Below are 20673 nucleotides of genomic sequence, written 5' to 3' on the forward strand. Positions count from 1 at the left end.
ATTTCTGTAAGTGGCGCCCAACGTAAAGCTAAAGTCAATCATTTAAATTATAGAATAATCTAAAATTTGGCATTAAGTTTAAGTTTCTCATCGTCCTTAGCATCTACAATATATATCTACAGATTTAACCGAATTTTAATTGAATGCAAATCAAAATTAAATACTGAATTTTTTCTATTCTGTAACAAAAGTACTTGTTTTGAACTTTGTGATATTTCTTTTAGTAAATCTTTTTTTCAAAATTAAATACATGCAATTCTCGTCGAAAATTGAGTCAATTTCTTTCGCCATATTATATAAAAATCACCAAAATTGAATTCTGTTATTCGAAAAATTATATCAGCATTTCGCCTAACAGCAGCACTGTCTTAATATTTGCATAAAATTTGAATAAATAAATTGCTTTGCAATTTTCTATTTATGGTGGTCTTTTCTACGCCATGTATTGGCGGAGGACCATATGTCTACATACATGTATGCCAATACACATACATACATGCAGCAATAATCGAACCATTATTTCGGAATACTTGTTAACTCTGGCTGTGCGAAGGGAAAGGGTTGCGAAAAAGAAATAAAAACTATGCAAATTGTTTGGCCCATTTTAGTTTGGGCTTAGCACTTTGTCGCATTTCATGTCACAAACTATGATTTCCGTATTGAAAAAAAAAAAAAAAACAAAAACAACGACATTTCAAAATTGTCTTTTTCAATGGACGACTCTATGCCGCCATTCAAATAATGTTAAACAATCGATTAAAATGTTAATTAATTTTATTTGATTGCTTTTACAGTTACTTTCTACTTAGAATACCGAGAATTGCTTAAGAAATGCCTGGAAGTCGGAAGGCAGCGACTATTTTTTATTCACCGCCACCACGGGTTCGGGTGTATTCATGGCATGACCCAAACACTGCATTGCTCTTCGTATGTCAATGAAGACACTGGGATCTTCAATGGTGGCTGGCAGCACAACCAATTCATTTTTGGCAAAATCTGCCATGGCTTTACGCATTGTCTTGCCGGATCGGGTGCGGGGCAATGCCTTGACAGGAGCCACCAAACGAAACGAGGCAATGGGACCAACAATTTCTCTGATCTTTTGTATTATCTCTGCGGAAAGTTTGAATGGTGTTTTTCGGCATCCCTCTCGTGGCACATACAGGCACATTGGCACCTGGCCCTTGGTTGGTTCCGGCACACCGAAAACGGCAACATCAACCACATCGCTATGTCGTAGAACAGCATCCTCTAGGGCCAATGTGGAAATACGATGTCCAGCAACATTGATAATATCATCAGCTCGAGCCGTCACAAAGATATAACCATTTTCATCTTTATAGCCGGCATCCATGGTGTCGTAGTAGCCCTGGGAGGGTAAAAAACAAAATACGGGTTATTTTGAAATTCAATTTCTTGTAGGGTCCTATTTTCTATAAAGCATTTAACAATCAAATCTCGTTTGCTTTCCGATTCAAGAATTTCGAATTAAAAAGGTAGTCTTATAAAATTGGCGCCCAACGTGGGGACATTCATCGCAATTGTGACTAGATAGATTTCCTTAATAATCCAAACATATAAAATCCAAAAATTCAATAGTTTCCAACTAAAAATGTATTCTTGCAAAAATGGCGCCCAATGTGGGGACAGTAATCGAAATTGTGTCTAGATAGATTTTTTTTAAATTTACCAAATTTTCTAATGAATTTAAACGGTCGATCGCAGCCTTGAGTTATGATTATTCTAACTGTTGACCCTTTATGGCCAATATTGTCCAATTTGTATCTGACCTAAGTCTGATATAAATATTACAACGTGTCATATTTGGACTATATCGTCTACTTCCTATTTTGACCCTTTGTGCTTTAGATGCCAAAAGGAGTGGACCGATATTCTCCATCTTCACATCAAATCTTGTGTTAGCAGAAATAATGGGATGTGTGAAATATGAAGAGAACCGGATGCTTATTTTGGATTTTATGACCGTTTTTGTTATTCAAAACTTCGACCCTTTGTGGGGGAGGTACCAGAATGAATGGTCCGATCTCTTCCATCTTCATAACAGATCTTGTGTTTATGGAAATATTGAGATGTGTCAAGTCTGAATGGAATCGGATGTTAATTCCGCGTTTTATGAGCTTCATGAATATTCAAAATATAGACCTTTTTTGGGGGAGGTACCAGTAGGAGTGCGCCGATATATCCCATCTTCTCGCCAGACCTTGGTTTAATAAAAATATTGAGATGTGTGTAATTTGAAGACAATCGGACTCTTACATCACATTTTATAAGAGTTGTAATTATTCAGAATTTTGACACTTTGTGGGGGAGGTACTTGATGAAGTGGACCGATATAGTCCATTTTAGCTCCTGATCTAGAACTGATGAAAATATTAGGTTTTGCAAAGTTGAAGCAAATCCTTCTCTTTCTGTGCAGAAAGTTTTTTTCGTCTAAAAACTTTACATTTTGTGGGGGAGGTACCAGAAGGAGTGGACCGATATTGCCCATCTTCGAACTCTATCTAAGTTTGACAATAATATTACGATGTACCAAGTTTGGATCAAATCGGATATTCTCTACGAGAGTTATGGTGCGCACCAGCCAGCCAGACAGACGGACATCGGTACATCGACTCCAAATGTCCTGAAACGGATTTGGTTCAAGGTGACCTAGGGTCTTATACCGTTATTTCAAGGAGGCACATTTTGGCCGTATCATCAAACTACAAATACATAATGCAAAAATGCAATAATTTCAAATCTAGGTTATTCCTGAAAAAAGTGGCGCCCAACGTGAGACAGGCTATGGTTACAGCAAGGTATTTTTTTGGATTAGGGAAAAATGTTTCAAAAACTCACCGGATATTTGGTAAAATAGAGTTTTTTAAACAACTCATCGTTCTCGTAGAGTGTTGACATATTACCCGGTGGCAGGGGTAATTTAATTACAATTCGTCCCAGTTCCAAGGGTTCACATTCTGTGCCATCGGCATGGACTACCTTGACTGAAACAAAATAATAAAAATATTGAAAAAAAAAAAACACATAAATAGCTATAACATCCACAAATGGCGCCCAACATATCGGCCACTTACTGTTGTAACCAATAAACGGCAAACCGGTGGTAAATGCCGGCGTATCAAGTCGTTGATTAAATCCCAAGCATGTGGCAGTTATGGCTGACCCCGTTTCCGTTTGCCACCAATTATTCAAAACCGGCACCTTAAATGTCTTCTCAATCCAGCTTTTCGTTTCCAAATCACAATGTTCGCCGGCAACGAAAATCGAACGCAATGATTTTAGCGAATATTTTCGACCATATTTACAATCGGGATCGACACGGCGCAGAACACGGAATGATGTGGGCACCGAGAAGAGGGAAGTGACTTTGTGTTGATCAATAAGGCTGGAATTATAAAATTAAGAAACAAAATATTATTCTGCTGAAACTTAAGTTATCCAGGAACACAACAAAGTAAACATTTCCCTACACAAATATGGCGCCCAACGTTAGGAAAAAGCTATTCATGAAAAGTTCCATTTCGTGTGCATTCCAGCGAAACCAAATACGTAATTGCGTTTTGTATTTGGTTTTATTTTCAATTACGAAACAGAATAACCTCTAAATTAAATAGGGGATGAGATGGAAAAACTGCAACCAACTTCAGACTGCTATCATTTCCAAGCCACCCGTCCGACAGCTTTTAAAATTATTCCAGTGACAGCTCATTATATTGTTTACAAGCGTACAAAAGTATTTCGGTGAGAATTTTTCAGAAAAAAAGTTATTCGTGATGGTATTCAAGCGTGATAGTGTGATTTCTTTATATTTGGCTGGAGAACCACAAGTGGCTATCGCTGGAGTGCTCTCCAGCATTTAAATGTGAATAAATCTTTTGTGTCTCGTACCATCGCTCGTTACCAGGATACTGGTAGCGTAGCCCCACATCAAGGAAGTGGACGGAAGAAAACAGCAACATCAGCAGCAGAAATGGTTCGAAAAGTAAAGAAGCGACGACTTGTCGAAACCCCCCGCGTCCCAGTGGCCGAAAAATGGCTTGTGAGCTGAACATATCGCAATATTCCATTCGGCAAATATTGAAAAATGAGCTCGGGATAAAACCATTGAAATTCCAAAAAGTGCAAGAACTTACACCGCAACGAAAAAAAATAGACTCAGACTCAAAAGAGCTAAAAAGTTGCTTCGCTTGGCCGAAAGTGGTGAACTGCCGAATTTGATTTTCTCCTGTCCGATGAGAAAATATTATTTGTCCAGCAGTTTGTAAAGAAACAAAATGATCGAGGTCTGAGGAGCTGAAAATGTGCACCTTCGGTTGGCCCCCGGAGCTCAAGAGCCGGCCGGCCATGGTGATGGTGTGGGCCGCCATAACAGCCAATGGTCGCTCTCCGCTCGTATTAATTGACCCTGGCATCAGAATAAATGCCGAATATTATCGCTAAAATATTCTGGAGGGTGTATTAAGGCCTTGGGCACGCAAACATTTTGGCCGCAGGCCTTGGACATTCCAACAGGACTCAGCACGCGCCACCCAAGAATGGTTACAAAATGAGCTTCCTCGCTTCATTTCCAGCACACAATGGCCATCAAAATCTCCGGATACCAATCCGTCGGTCTCTTGTGTCTGTAGTATTTTGGAAAGCAAGGTTGGCACTACAAAAAATACCGAAGTGCCGATCACCTCAAGCAGGCGCCACCAGAACTCAAGCGCCGGACATGGTGATGGTGTGGCCACCATAACAGCTGATGGTCGCTCTTCGCTCGTATTAATCGACCATGGCATCAGAATAAATGCCGAATATTATCGCAAAAATATTCTGGAGGGTGTATTAAGCCTTGGGCACGCTAACATTTTGGCCCCAGACCTTGGACATTCCAACAGGTCTCCGCACCATAGCACTCAGCACGCGCCACCCAAGAATGGTTACAAAATGAGGTACCCTCGCTTCATTTCCAGCGCACAATGGCCATCAAAATCTCCGGATATCAATCCGTTGGACTGCTGAGTCTGGAGAATTTTGAAAAGCAAGGCTGGCACTAAAAAATAAATAAATGCCGAATATTATCGCGAAAATATTCTGGAGGGTGTATTAAAGCCTTGGGCACGCAAACATATTGGCCGCAGACCTTGGACATTCCAACAGGATTCAGCACCATCGCACTCGGCACGCGCCACCCAAGAATGGTTACAAAACGAGGTAGCCTCGTGGCACAATGACCACCAAAATCTCCGGATACCAATCCGTGGAACCTTGGTGTCTGGAGGATATTGGAAAGCAAGGTTGGCACTAAAAAATATCAAAGTGTCGATCACCTCAAGCAAGCGCTTCACCGGGAATGGACCAAAATACTGCAACCAACAACATTCGGGCAGCGTGTGACGTTTTCATTGGCCGTTTGAAGGCCATAATTCGTGCCACAGGTGACGAATTCGAGCAAATCTAAACTTATTCTAAAATTTGATTCTATTTCCGACATTTTTTGCTTTCATTCAAAAAAATTAATAAAAAATGTAAAAATTATGGCCTTTGACTTTGTTGCAGTTGTTTTTTATGGACGCACATCGCTAGATCGAATCAAAATGTCCTGAAACGGATTTGGTTCAAAGAGACCGTATCAAATGATATATAGCCTCCTCTCTAGCCATATGGCTGAGGTATAAAAAGAATAACTATGGTGACCAACGAGAACCATGAAATCATCAAACTACAAATATATAATGGAAATTTTCGAATTTAGGTTATTCCTGGAAAAGTGGCGCCCAACGTGAGAAAGAAATTGTTTTTTTTTTTTTTTGGATTAGGGAAAAAATCTCAAAAACTCACCGGATATTTGGTAAAATAGAGTTTTTTAAACAACTCATTGTTCTCGTAGAGAGTGGACATATTACCCGGTGACTTTGTTGTAGTTGTTTTTATCTCACCCTGTATGCTGTCCTGTAACCAATTGTTTTTTTTTTTTTTTTTTTTTGTAACCTAACGGTTGTATGTGTACATTTATGACGCCCAATTGTGTTCAAGTATACCATGGTATTGTCTGAACAGTAGAATTTTTGAATAAGAGCATCACTTACAAATGTGGCGCCCAACGTAAGGCCAAGTTGCATTTAATTGTAAATATGGATTATATTTGGTTATCTTCTTTAAGTCTGTTAAAGCAGGGTATAGTTGCATAGGATCGTGGCGCCCAACGAGGGGTCCCTGCGGATTCTGGGCATATTACAAGCTTTTGCAAGTTAGTGACTTTGCTGCATATCGGGTTACGCATTTTAAATTGTCAAAATGTCAATTTCAGAATATTAAATTAAGGAGTTTCGACAGAATATGGCGCCCAACGTGAAGGAAAAGACATCTTTAGAAAGTTAAGCTCAGAGATTGTTATTAAAACTGTGATATTAAGAAAACCTTGACGACCAGTATTCGAAGTTATTATATTACAGATTTTTTTAACAATTACATATTATATATATGGCGCCCGACTAGTACTGCAAGTTATTTATTGTCCATTTCGATAATGGTCTTTAAAATATCGAATTTAGGAAATATGGCGCCCAACGTCATATGTATCCAATTCATTTTTTTCCAATGCTACGCTCAAGGGATGCACCAAAACGTTATTTCCTTAATAGCCTTTAAAATATCGAACATAAAAAAAATGGCGCCCAATGTCGTTTGCATTCAATTCTCCTTTTTTTCCATCACTTTTCCACTTACCGATAATATTGTCCTGGATCTGGTGTTCTATCCGGCTTGCCCTCATACATAACACTTGTTGCACCATACAACAACGGTCCATAGCATATGTACGAATGGCCAACAACCCAACCCAAGTCCGAAGCATTCCACCAAACATCATCCGGATTTATACCATAAATAGTTTTCATGGTATACATCAGGGTTACCAAATGGCCACCAATTGGCCGTTGTACACCCTTCGGCTTGTCCGTTGTACCCGACGTGTACAAAATATACAACGGATCGTTGGCCTCAACCGGTACACAATCTATGGCGGTTCGCAACGTCATCACCGATATCCACGGTATATCGGTGGTGGTATTCAAACAGCAACGCGCTATATTGCTACGCTCAAAGACCACATTGCAACTTGGCTTCCATTTGGACATTTCCACGGCCTTGTGCAGTATATCCAAATAGGGTATTATCTTGCCCGGTTCAATGCCACAATTGGCGGCAATAATTATTTTCGGTTTTGCATGTTCGATGCGGGTACACAACTCACTGGCAGCAAATCCGCCAAAGACAACCGAATGCACAGCGCCCAAACGAGCTGTGGCCAACATTGCCACAATAGCTTCCGGAATCAAGGGCATATAAATGACAACCTTATCGCCACGTTCCACACCCAGACTTGACATGCCGCCAGCCAACAGAGAGACCTGTTCAAGAGCAACATAAAAAGAAGCTTCATCTGGTTTTCAGTCTAAAAAAATATTACTCACACACCTGCTCATACAGCTCTCCGTAGGTTACATGTCGCACAGTATTCGTCAGGGGACTGTCATGTATCAATGCCACCTTATCGCCTTTACCCTGCAGCACATGACGATCCACCGCATTGTAACAGGCATTCAAATAGCCTCCCACAAACCATTTGGTAAAGGGAGGATTGGAGTTATCCAGCACACGATTCCATGGCCGCATCCAATCGATTAAATGGCCAACTTTATCCCAAAAATCGCCCGGTTGATTGATGGACTTGCGATAGCACTCTAAATACAACGGGTCGTGTGAGTCGTCCGGCAAGCCTCCTGAAAATTGGCAGAAAATTAAACAAAACCAAAAATTTTAAGGAAATTTACCAAATCTTGTTATTGGAAAAAATATATGTGGTCCCGAAAAATTTGAAAACTGGATATGTCTAACAAAACGTTGAGCCTTTCGAGAATTGGTATTGGAAAATGCATAAAATCTCTGGTTGGACATCATTTCAAAACAATTTAAGCAGATAAGAAATATGGCGCCCGACGTAAGATCCAAGTACAGTTTATGACAAATTAGAATAGACCAAGTGTGATACCTCTAGGGTCTAATTTAAAATGTAATTCTATACTTTCAGACTCTCGAAGCGGACAAGTTCTCGTAGGAATGGCGCCCAAAGTGTGTTTTTAAAGAATTTGGGAAATTTTTGAGACATTTTTGTAAGAGATCATTTCTTATGTTATGAGAGGTTTTTTAAATTCTATGGACTTTGTTTTGGAAGAAGATTAAAACGTGGGGGGTCCAACATATGGCCAAAGTTGAATTTCGTGGAGAATTTGGGAATAGAAGTCTGTAGAAACCAAATATAAGTAAGTGAACTATTACATCTGAGCTCTCCACATCTAAAATAAATAAAATATTTCAAAAATAGCCAAAGACACTCAGAGCCTATTTAATGGACTTCTATTTAGAGACATCTGCAACAGGATAATTTAGAAAAATAATGCCATAAAATGTGTTTTTTTTACTGAAAAGGTTGAGCCCTTTGAAAAAGAAATTAAAGATGTAAAATCTAACCAAATGGGGTACCTAGTAAGCCTAGGTGATTTAGTTCAAAATTTCAGTCTATTAAATTTGAAGTTTGGTAGAAAAGAATCCAGGGAAACATTTCAGATATATTCCGTAAGACACTTTTATCAAATGACTTCTTAAAAATATGGCGCCCGACGTTAGTCCTTTGTCGGTACATAATAAACGAATATAGAAAGCAATCCCCCAGAAATCTAATTAAAAAAAATTAATCGTAATTTTTAAATGGCATAATTTTTCGCAAATATAGCGCCCAAAGCGTGGTTATAGGATTTTGGATCGGTTGGAGATCGTTTTTAAAATAGGATGATATTTAGGTAAAAAAATACCTTGGGGACAATTATTATACATAGCTCCTTAAGACATCTACATCAAATTTTTTTAATTATATGGCGCCCGAAGTAGTTCCTAGCTCAGATCATAGGTTGTAAAATGCAATCCCATAGAAATCTAATTTTTTTTTTTTTTTAAATAAAAATTATATTTTCAGAATATTAAATTGAATCATTTTTGGCAAATATGGCGCCCAACGTGTGGTTATAGGATTTTGGAAACAATTCTGAGGTAATCGGAATCGTTGGAGATCTTTTTAAAATGGGGTAACGCCTAGAACACGATGAAATTGAACAAACTGTAACAAATATGGCGCCCAACGTTTTATTAATATACAGGTCTTGGCAAATTGTTTGCGTATTAAAAGAGAAATGTAGTCGATGGTGCTAAAAGTCTATTGCATGGACTTATATTGAAATTAAGAAGAATAATGTCAAAAGAAGCTCTTATTTCAGAATATTAAATTGAAGTTTTTCTAGTAGAAAATGGCGCCCAATGCGGTAAGAAGTACCTTGGGACAATTTTGAGACATAATTCTTTGAGAGATATATATCAAATTAAACTGGGATTTTTTTAAATATATGGTGACCAAAGTTGTTCCTATTGTAAAATGCAATCCTTATGCAGCTTACCACGCCTGGTTTCCAGCAAGCCTTGGGGACTTACTTACTTAAAAATGTAAGACTATTAAAGTGGAAGTTTTGTAGTAGAAATTGACGATAGAAAGAACATTGGGACCAATTTAAGACAAACATCTTCATGAAATCGTTCCTTAAAAACATGGCGCCCAATGTACATAGGAAATCTTTTTTAATAGGATTATTTTTTACAATTTCTGAGATATTCCGTTGCAGATATTTTTTTTAAATGGGGTAACTCCTAAAACACGATGAAATTGAACAAACTGTAATAAATATGGCGCCCAACGTATTAATAGAGAAAATGGAATCGCTCTATCGACTATATTTAAATCAAATGTGCTCAAATGTAGTCAATGGAGAGCAAAAGCCAATTGTATGGTCTTATATTGAAATTGGGAAGAATAATGCCAAAAGGAGCTCTTATTTTCACTTGAAAATTCCAGGATATCAAATTGGTAATTTTCTAGTCGAAAATGGCGCCCAATGCGGTAAAAAAATACTTTGAGGACAATTATTACACATAACTCGTTAAAATATCTATATCAAACAAAATTGGAAATTTTTGTAAATGTAGCAACAGACGTAGGCCCTTGCTCAGCTTATAAATTGTAAAATGTAATCCCTTAGAAAATTAATTTAAATATGAAAATTTTATTTTCAAAATAATAAATTGAAGCATCATCATTGAATCAAATATTGCGCCCGACGTATGGATATAGGAGATTTGAAGTATTTTCTGTTGGAGATCTTTTTTTAATGTTGTAACATAGTTTATGCAATGCTACACATGGCGGCCAATCTACAATTCATGGGGAATTTTAAATAGACTTAAAGAGAATTGTTATTTATGATTAACAACACACGACATTTCCTTTCCATAAAAATATCAATATAATAAAAATACTAAACAGAATGATAAAAACGAACGACAAGGGCCTCATATGTGTCTGCAAATATACCCATATCTCTAATAGGTGATGTTTTGATGTTTTTATTTGTGACTTTCGCGGTTTACTTGTCGGGTAGCTTCATATTTTGATCTTGCGATATTTGGATTTTTTTCATTTTTGCATTTCATTCGATAATGGCTTAATGGGGGATATCGAAAGAATATCACGAATATTGTGATGTATGTAATTTGAAGACAATCGGAAGACAATGGAATCAAAATCTGATTTCATTCAGACTTGGCACATCTCAATATTTCCATCAACATAAGATCTGTTTAAAAAATGGCAGAGATTGGACCATTTTTTCTGATGCATACCCCACATGGAGTTCAAGATCTTGAAAAACCAAACGGTCAAAGAAAGCGAAATAAGAATCCGACTCTCTTTGAATTTCACACACACAAACATTTTTGCTAATACAAGAACTGTTGTGAAGATAATAGATATTTGCGAACCCCTTCTGGTACATCACCCACAAAGGGTCACAATTTTCAATTCTTTTATATGTCATAACTTACGAAACAATTCAGCGACTCTTTACAACTTGCCATATCTAAATATTTCTCTCAATCAGAAACCTAAGATGAATATGAAATTTATGATTTCGCATAAAATCTGTCTGTATATATAAAAATCAATTTTTGTTTGTTGGTAACGGAATCAGTTGGAAACGGCTGGGCCGATTTGCATAATTTTTTGTACAAACGTTCGTCGTACCCCGAGTTAGGTTTTTAAAGAAAAAAATATTGACCACGCCTCCTTTTACGCCCACTATTACGATTTATGTAAAATCTTTATATTTGCCAAAATAGTGAAGATATCGGTTTGAGAATTATTACACGAGATGCTGTTGGCTTTCCATCCAACCCTAAGTACTTATTTAGGGGCTGAGGAACGCGCCTTCTTTTAAATCTATCTTTCTATATGTAAAAGAAAGTTGTGTTAGTTACTACTCTTATAACAAGTAAAGACCGCCGGACCGCAGAAAAGAATAAAATCCAGAAAAATCGCATTAAAATGTGAAATTTGAACATTTTCATTTTGACTTTTAAAATTTACAATAGTAATGTTTTATATTGCATATTCCATTTTGACTTACTATTTTCATATGTACATTTGTAGTGTTCTTTTTTATACCCTCCACCATACTATGGAGGGTATATTAATTTTGTCATTCCGTTTGTAACTCCTCGAAATATTCATGTCAGACCCAACAAAGTATATATATTCTTGATCAGCGTAAAATTCTAAGACGATTTAGCCATGTCCGTCTGTCTGTCTGTCCGTCTGTCTGTCTGTCTGTCTGTTGTAATCACGCTATCTTTCGAACAAATTGAGATAGAAGGCTAAAATTTTGCACACATGTATATTTTTCCAGTAGGCAGGTTAAGTTCGTAAATGGGTCATGTAGGTCCAAGTTTTCGTATAGCCCCCATATAACTGTACCTCTCGATATTCGGTATTTTGATGATTTTAGCGACATTATTCACCGGAATTGTTCCAAATTTGGTATTTGAAGTTCGTAATAGATACTGCAGCAGAAAACAGAAAATGGGCCATGTAGGTCCACGTCTTCGTATAGGCCCCATATACCGTACCCCCCGATATTCGGTATTTTGATGATTTTAGCGACATTATTTACCGGGATTGTTTTAAATTTCGCATTTGAAGTTCGTAATGGATACTTCAGACCATGCCAGAACATTGTCTGTGCAGGTCCACGTCTTGGTATAGCCCCCATATAACGGTACCCCCTATATTCGGTATTTTGTTGATTTTAGCTACATTATAAACAAATTTTTCTTCATGTTTCGCATTTAAATGTTGAATAACTTATGACAAAAGTTGCCTATGCATGTATACGTCGTCGTATAGACATTCGATATTTTTAAGATTTTAACAGAATTTTTAAAGGATTTTTTTTTTATTTATTTATTTATATATTTTATTTTTTTGGAAATTGCCAAATTTGTACCAAATGGTGGAGGGTATTAAAAAAAATTATTACTTGTTTCTATATTGAAGTGTACATTTTTTAAGTGTTTGTTTTCTCTTTCGAGACGAGCTTAATGATCTGAAATTTGCAGTGAAAAGGAAAGCCAGATAGACACTATCACACACTCACCACTATGCGACGCGTTTCGCCGTTGGTTAAGCGGCTCATCAGGCATATTTGATGTGGATGATGGCTTACAAGGGCCGTTCTCTGGAAAGTAGTATATATTTCGAACTTATTGCAAATTAGCATATGCGAATTATACACTAGAAACTCTCCAGGTTCGACTCAAGTTCTATTGGCAGATCTTTTTCACAGCAACGTTTTTTTTTTTTTTTTTTTTTTTTTTTTTTGGTTTGAATTCTGAATGAATAATATTAAAAATGAAATGAGGGCGCAATACTATGTTAAATGCTTTCTACTCCAGGACCTACATCGTGCTTCAGCTGGAAGATGCGAACACATTTAAACAAACAAAAATGACCAAAGAAGCGTTATGGGGTTAATTTTAAAAAGTGGACCTTCTTCTTTCATATATGACAATAAATTGTCAAATGAGAACACAAAATGCAAAATAAATTGGGACTGCAATCAGTCAAATGCCGACTATAAAGAATGCAAAATAGAAATTCTACCTAAACATTCAAGATACCTTTAATCGTTTTGGCAGGTCATGACATGGATCATAACCCCTGATAACGGAACAATCCGATTTCAAGTATATTCTACATTTTAACCATATTTTTCGTACTAATTTTAGCTTATGTTGATAATTTAAGAAGAAACCATCTTTGCAAAAAATCATCACGTTTTGGTCTCACCATCATATGATTTAAGGTATTTTCGGGGTCTTGGCCACTTTTTTCATTTTTTGGCCCTTATTTGACGTCTTTGTTTCTAAGGGGGAAGAAAACCTCTTCTTATAAATTTTTATTTTTCGGAAAAGTGCGCATCTTAGTCTTGAGGCTACCTGGGGTAGAAAATCATCTTACAGATAATTATCCTCATAGGAATTTATTTAAGTATATTTCCCACATTAGTATACCCCCAAGTCCACTTTCCCAACCAATGTGTGGTCAGAAACGAAAATTTGGTATTCTAATTGAATTTGTAACCCCCAAGAGAATGTTGGATGGGAACGTAGATTTGGGATGTACGTCTATATGAAATAAACTCCGAAATGTCTGGGACTCATTCAGTCGGAAATTGTGGCAGAAACATGAAAAAAAGTACGAAATTATAAAGTAACTTTATTGGATCTCCACTGCACAATTTAAATGACAAACAATTAATGCCCATCTTATGGTAATCCGAGCAAAAGAGAAATTTTTTTGGCTATTCTGACAACATTCTGCCTTCAAGTATGAGGTGGACAAGACTGAATACCACACAGTACGGGATTTTAAACGTTGGAAATACAAATTTCAAATTATAGCTCATATGAATGCTTTTTACAATATCAACAAGTAAAAAAGCTGTAAGTTCGGTCGGGCCGATCTTTTACTACCCTCCACCATTTGGTACAATTTTGGCAATTTCCAAAAAAAAAAAAAAAAAAAAAAAAAAACAATAATAATATCCGTTAAGAATTCTGTTAAAACCTTAAAAATACCGAATGCTTATACGACGACGTGGACCTGCATAGGCAACTTTTTTCATAAGTTATTGCAATATTTACATGCGAAACTTGAAGAAAAATCTATTTATAATGTAAAATAAATATCATCAAAATTCCGAATATGGGGGCTATACGTAGACGTGGACCTGCACAGACAATTTTCTAGCATGGGCTGAAATATCCATTGCGAACTTCACATGCGAAATTTGAAACAATCCCGGTAAATAGTGTCGCTAAAATCATCAAAATGCCGAATATTGGGGGGTACGGTATATGGGGGCTATATGAAGACGTGGACCTACATGGCCCATTTCCTGTTTTATGCTGCAGTATCTATTACGAACTTCAAATACCAAATTTGGAACAATTCCGCTAAATAATGTCGCTAAAATCATCAAAATACCGAATATCGGGGGATACCGTTATATGGGGGCTACACGAAGACGTAGACCTGCACAGATAATTTTCTGTCTTACGCTGTAGTATCCCTTAGGAACTTCAAATGCCAAATTTGAAACAATTCCGGTGAATAATGTCGCTAAAATCATCAAAATACCGAATATCGGAAGGTACCATTATATGGGGGCTATATGATAACTTGGACCTACATGGCCCATTTACGAACTTAACCTGTCTACTGGCAAAATATACATGTGTGCAAAATTTTAGCCTTCTATCTCAATTTGTTCGAAAGATAGCGTGATTACAACAGACAGACAGACAGACAGACAGACAGACGGACAGACAGACAGACACACAGACAGATCTGTGATTTATTATGCTTTACAGATTAAAAGTACGTGCCGGCAACGCGGACCGGGCCAGCTAGTTGAATATAAATATTAGATTTTCTTGTAATTTTGCACATACCAATATTTTATCTGTATTAGATGAAGTATTAAAAAAAATGGAGTACTTTGGTCGACTATATCGACCCAATGTGCGTTTTTTTAATAATTATCACTTATTTCATATAAAGTGATCGAAATAGTCCAAACTTGGCACCTCGCTTTTTTATATTATATTTATTTAGATCTGATACGAAATGCACAATATCGGCTCATGCCTTTGGAACCTACTCCATATAGGGTCAAAAGTTCGAACAATCTTAACTGAAGTCAAATTTTATTTAAATAATCGAACATTGGCTGAGGGCATACATCTGTCGAGAAAACGACTAATTCTGTAAATCAGCGGAATGGCTTTCATAGTCTGTTAACTAAAAAATATTTCTAAATACCAGCAGGATATAGCTTACGTAGTCTTTCCATAGTAGGTTCCATATTATTAGTATAACAGAAGTAGTTTAAACAAGTAAAAAAACATTAAGTTCGGCCGGGCCAAACTTTTAATACCCTCCACCCTAGGGTAAAAGAACATTAGAAAAAATGTGGCAAAAAACATTAAAATGCGAATATCGGGAGGTACCGTTATATAGGGGCTACACCAACACGTGCACCTATAATTACAATGTTTCGCCACACGATCTAGGACCCATTATGACCCACAAATACCAACTTTTACACAAATCAGTGGAAAAATGTGGCATAAATCATCAAAATACCGAATATCGGGAGGTACCGTTATATGGGGACTATACCAGAACGTGGACCTATACATGCAATGTTTTGCTACACGCTCAGGGACCCGTTGTGACCTACAAATACCAATTTTCAGATAAATCCGTGAAAAAATGTGGCATAAATCATCAAAATACCGAATATCGGGAGGTACCGTTATATGGGGACTATACCAGAACGTGGACCGATATATCTCATTTTCAATACCAACCATCCTAGGGACAATACACACACTTGTGCAAATTTCAAAGGTCTACGTCAAATAATGTGGGCTCTATCGTGATTTCAACAGACAGACAGACAGACAGACGGACAGACAGACAGACGGACATCGCTAAATCGTCTTAGAATTTTATGCTGATTATGAATATATATACTTTATGGGGTCTACGACGAATATTTAGAGGTGTTACAAACGGAATGACAAAGTTAATATACCCTCCTACCCATGGTGGAGGGTATAATAAAAATCCACTCCAAAAGGATTTCTTAAAGTTATCCTTAGCCCTTTGTTTGCTTTTCATTAGAGCTTTAAAGATATTTTATAATTAACTAGCTGAAACCGGTGCGCGTCGCTACTCCTTTTGATTTTATATGCATTCAAAATTTTATTTACGAATATATGTTGAATAAAAAAAAAAAAAAAAACAAATTTAAAAATTAAAAAAAAAATATTGCACTACTTTAATGCGTTAATAAACAAAATCATTAGAAAAGCAGTAACATGACATGCATACCCGATAGCAAATACCAAGCGTGCAGGAAACTGCTGATTTTTAAAGTTGACTGGCATTTCCATTGCAATTAGTGAATTCAAGGTAGCAACATACTTCCCCGTAATAAGCCTATTTCAAATTAATTGTTGTGTTGTTTATAGTGTTAGCCTAAGGCGTTGTGGGTCAATGGTTCTTATTAAAATCATATACCAATCTGATCCAATTTAAATATAATTTAAAAAAAATTATTTTTACACTAAATTCCGCCACAATATTCATATTTCATTGAAATCGGTGCGTCAAATATGTGAAATCTGCCGAGAATATATATATATATGGGAGCTATATCGAAATCTGAACCGATTTTAATATAATTTGACTAATATATTTTCTAATCAAAATCCCGTCACACATTCCCAATTTCATTGGAATCGAACATACATATCGTGTTTGGTGCATCAAATAAACGAAATCGATTGAAGATATATATGGTAGCTATATCCAAATCTGAACCGATTTCAATATAATTTGACAAATTCATTTTTGCTCCCAATTTCGCTACTAATTTAAATTTCATTAAAATTGGACTACATATCCTGTATGGTACACCAAATACATGAAATCGGCAGAAAATGTATATGGGAGCTATATCCAAATCTGAACCGATTTCAATATAATTTTATAAATTTATTTTGGGATCAAATCCCGTTAAACATTCCAAATTTCATTGGAATCGAACATTCATATCGTGTTTGAGGCATCAAATGAACGAAATCGGTTGAAAATATATATGGAAGCTATATCCAGATCTAAACCGATTTCAATATAATTTGGGAAATCAATTTTTTAGATAAAATCCATCACACGTTTCAAATTTCAATGAAATTTGGGATACATTGCGTGTTTGGTTCATCAAATGCTTGGAATCGGCCGAAAATATATATAGGCGCTATATCCAAATCAGAACCGATTTCAATATAATTTTGCAAATTTATTTTTGTTCCAAATTCCGTTACGCATTCCAAATTTGGAGACTGTATCTGTAATCGATCAATAGATATGTGCATACAAAATCTAAATTTTTGGGAGGTACTTCCGATTCTGATGCTATATCTCCACTTCCAAGTGGAATTTCAAAAATGTATATAGCCTATGTTACTTTCAGGCGATGTTGCAGTATACATGCAAATTTTCAGGGAAATCTGTTCAGCGGTTTTCGAGTCCATAAATTACAAACAAACAAACATACAAACATTTTCCTCTTTTATAGATATATATATATATATATATATATATATATATATATATATTTTATTTTGAAAATATTATTTAAATCCTCAGATGTAGCTCGGTGTTCCTTATTTTAAAACATCCACGAGTACAGGTCCAATATTTAAAAGAATTCAGGGATCGCTTACGCAACTTTTTTTTATTCGGTGAATGTATCTTTAAAAGTCCTTAAAAGATGTTCTTAAACCATTGTCCTTTAACAACTCCACGAATTTAGCGCCAAAAAATTTTGGAAAAATTCTAACTCGTGTCACGTCCTTAAAATCTTGAGATGTGGCTATTATTATCCTTCGGGATGGTTGTTCAATACGTGTTTAAGTGTTATAAAGAACGGTAATAATCTCTATAACATTATCATCGATTTTTTTAAGTTAAAATAAATTATAATAAATAAATTAAATAAATTTATTAAGTTTTTTCTTTATATCTTTTTTCTTATTTTATGTCTTTATTTTATCCTTGCTTTCATGACTTTGTTGATAAATATGTTTTTTTTTTGTAATTTTTTGCATTTTTATTATTCCGTATAGATTTTAAATAAAAAAAAAACTTTGTAAAATTGATATTATTATGTCCACAAGGACATGTTTTTTTTTTAATTTTTTAATTTAAAATGCACCGAAAGTCATAACGTTTTTATTTTGTATCACATCAGCAATTCTGTCACAAGTTTAGTTCATTGTTCCAGTTTTTTTAAAACAAAATATTACTAATTACTATGTACCATTATAGTTATCATTATCAGCATTTGTAGCCATATTCCTTTTTTTGTTTTACAAATTTCGTTGTTATTTTTTTTAAATATATATTTTTTCACACCAACATCCGTTCCACACAACTGAAGTCTTTTAACTGAAAAGGTATTTTTGAGCTTCCAGATATTTGAAATAATATTGAATTGCTCGATCGCGGTGGAATTAAAATGTTAATGAATGAGGGTACCGAAAAAAAAGATACAAAAAGAAGAATTCGAAATTATATGCGTCGCTAGAAATTTTAGTGTCATTGGCTTTTTGGTTGGGCTTTCAGTGTTGATAGTCCAAAGGTGTAATATTCGTTCATACAATGTGTATTCGAGTTGATTAAGTGTTCATGCAATAGTTTAAAACAATGTTGCCCAGGTGGGTCTACTTTTATATTTTTTGTTTTTTTGAAATGTGTTTTTTTTTATTATTTATTTTTTATATTGTTTCAGGCAAAAGAAACAAATTATCATAATCAATTGAGATTTTGATTTTGTATCACAATTTTTTTTAGGTATTTGTGTGTGATTGAAAATATTAATATTTTCGAAAGAAGGATATCATCATGAAAGTGAGCGGTGAAGACGGGCTATGATATACTGATATTTATTCCCAGAACAGCTATGATCTTGATTTACATGACGGCCACTCTCTACTACGGCAAAGTGAGGATATAAAAAAGTTTAAAAAATTTCCAAAAAAAAATGATATGTTCGATAAACCAAAAGAAGAGTAAAGGCTCGAATATATCTTATATTAAGGCCCGTTTGCGCATTACTTTTTCATTATTTATAAAATACTCTCGGGAACTCCCATCAATTTTTAAACTTAATAGTAGCATCATGTGTACTCTGGTATTTAGAAAAGAGTGACTTTTTCAAAATCTATTTTTGGCAATTTTATAGCATACTTTTAGACGCTCCCTAGAATTTAGAATACGAAGGAATAGCAAATAAATGACTGACATACTGGCCGAGAATCAACGCCCAGCTACAATCTTTAAACTTTTAACGAGGGTCAGTCTTGCTGAGTAGGTGATAAGGTTCTCGGCAAATTCGGGCGGGGCCGACTATATGATACCCTACACCACTATCCATAATTAGTAGATCTTCCGTAACAAAATCATTTATTTGAAGTAAATCATACCACCTATCAAAATTTGGCTTTAGAGCAGTTACAGTTTGGTTTCAGAGGGGGTATATCCAATTCTGAATCGATTTTTAATAAATTTGACGGAGATCTTTTTATCTTTTTTACCAAATAACATTGCATAATATAATGCATGATATCACTTCAAGAAGGATTATAATAAACAAAATATGTATATCGAAGCAGTGTTTCACAAAATGGAAATATACGTCCTGAAATTCACTCCATTTGGACTGATATTAGCCATTATTAGTACAATAAACCTGAAATTGGATTAATCAATCAACTTCAGACTTCTGTCATTTCTAAGCCACTCATCCGATAGCTGTTAAAATTATTCCAGTGACAGCTCATTATCATCTCATTGCTTACAAGCGTACAAAAGCATTTTGATGAGAATTTTCCAGAAAACAAATTATTCGTAATGGAATTCTAGCGTGATTGCGAGTGCGGTTTCTTTATATTTGGCTGGAGAACCACAAGTGGCTATCGTTAGAGCACTCCAGCATTAAATGTGAATAAATCTTTTTTGTCTCGTACCATCGCTCGTTACCGTGATTCTGGTAGAGTAGCCCCACGTCAAGGAAGTGGACGGAAGAAAACAGCAACTTCTGCAGAAATGGTTCGAAAAGTAAAGAAGCGACTTGATCGAACCCCGTTTTGCAGTGGCAGAAAAAAGGCTCGTGAGCCGAACATATCGCAACATTCCATTATTGAAAAATGAGATCGGGGTAAAGCCATTGAAAGTCCAAAATAGTGCAAACCTCTCACCGCAACAGCAAGAAAATAGACTCAGACTCAAAAGAGCTAAAGAGTTGCTTCGCTTGGACGAAAGTTGCGAACTGACGAATTTGGTTTTATCCGATGAGAAAACATTCGTTGTCCAGAGCAGTTTGTAAAAAACAAAATTATCGTGTTTACTTTCCAAAGAGGTCAGCTCAAAATGTGCATCTTGGGTTGGCCATCAGGAATCAAGAGCCGACCATGGTAATGGCCGGTGACGGCACCATAACAGCCGATGGATGGTCGCTCTCCGCTAGTATTAAACGACCGTGGCATCAGACGTAGTGAGCCAAAATTTAGCAGAGCAATTTGTATTGTGTCTAGGAT

At 35.9% G+C, this 20673-nt stretch overlaps 1 protein-coding gene across 1 annotated transcript; it reads right to left on the reverse strand.

Moving 5' to 3' along the window:
- Positions 1 to 756: 756 nt before the first annotated feature.
- Positions 757 to 18555, reverse strand: LOC101888238 (acyl-CoA synthetase short-chain family member 3, mitochondrial). Its single transcript, XM_005178060.4, has 6 exons — positions 18396 to 18555; positions 7483 to 7787; positions 6733 to 7415; positions 3096 to 3406; positions 2860 to 3005; positions 757 to 1369 (listed from the first exon to the last, which is right to left on the reverse strand). The coding sequence occupies exons 1-6, from the start codon at positions 18427 to 18429 to the stop codon at positions 857 to 859; spliced, it is 1992 nt and encodes a 663-aa protein (XP_005178117.2). The 5' UTR covers positions 18430 to 18555; the 3' UTR covers positions 757 to 856.
- Between the last annotated feature and the right edge of the window lie 2118 nt (positions 18556 to 20673).

The sequence above is a fragment of the Musca domestica genome, unplaced genomic scaffold (genome assembly GCF_030504385.1).
Source record: "Musca domestica strain aabys unplaced genomic scaffold, Musca_domestica.polishedcontigs.V.1.1 55, whole genome shotgun sequence".
NCBI classification, from domain to species: domain Eukaryota; kingdom Metazoa; phylum Arthropoda; class Insecta; order Diptera; family Muscidae; genus Musca; species Musca domestica.

Excerpts from the sequence above, each read along its gene's own strand:
- LOC101888238 (XM_005178060.4), bottom strand. The coding sequence starts at position 18,429 with ATGGCTACAAATGCTGATAATGATAACTATAATG. Across the intron at positions 7,788-18,395 it reads TGATAATGATAACTATAATG|GAGGCTTGCCGGACGACTCA; the intron begins GTACATAGTAAT and ends GCCAATTTTCAG. Across the intron at positions 1,370-2,859 it reads TCTATTTTACCAAATATCCG|GGCTACTACGACACCATGGA; the intron begins GTGAGTTTTTGA and ends TTACCCTCCCAG.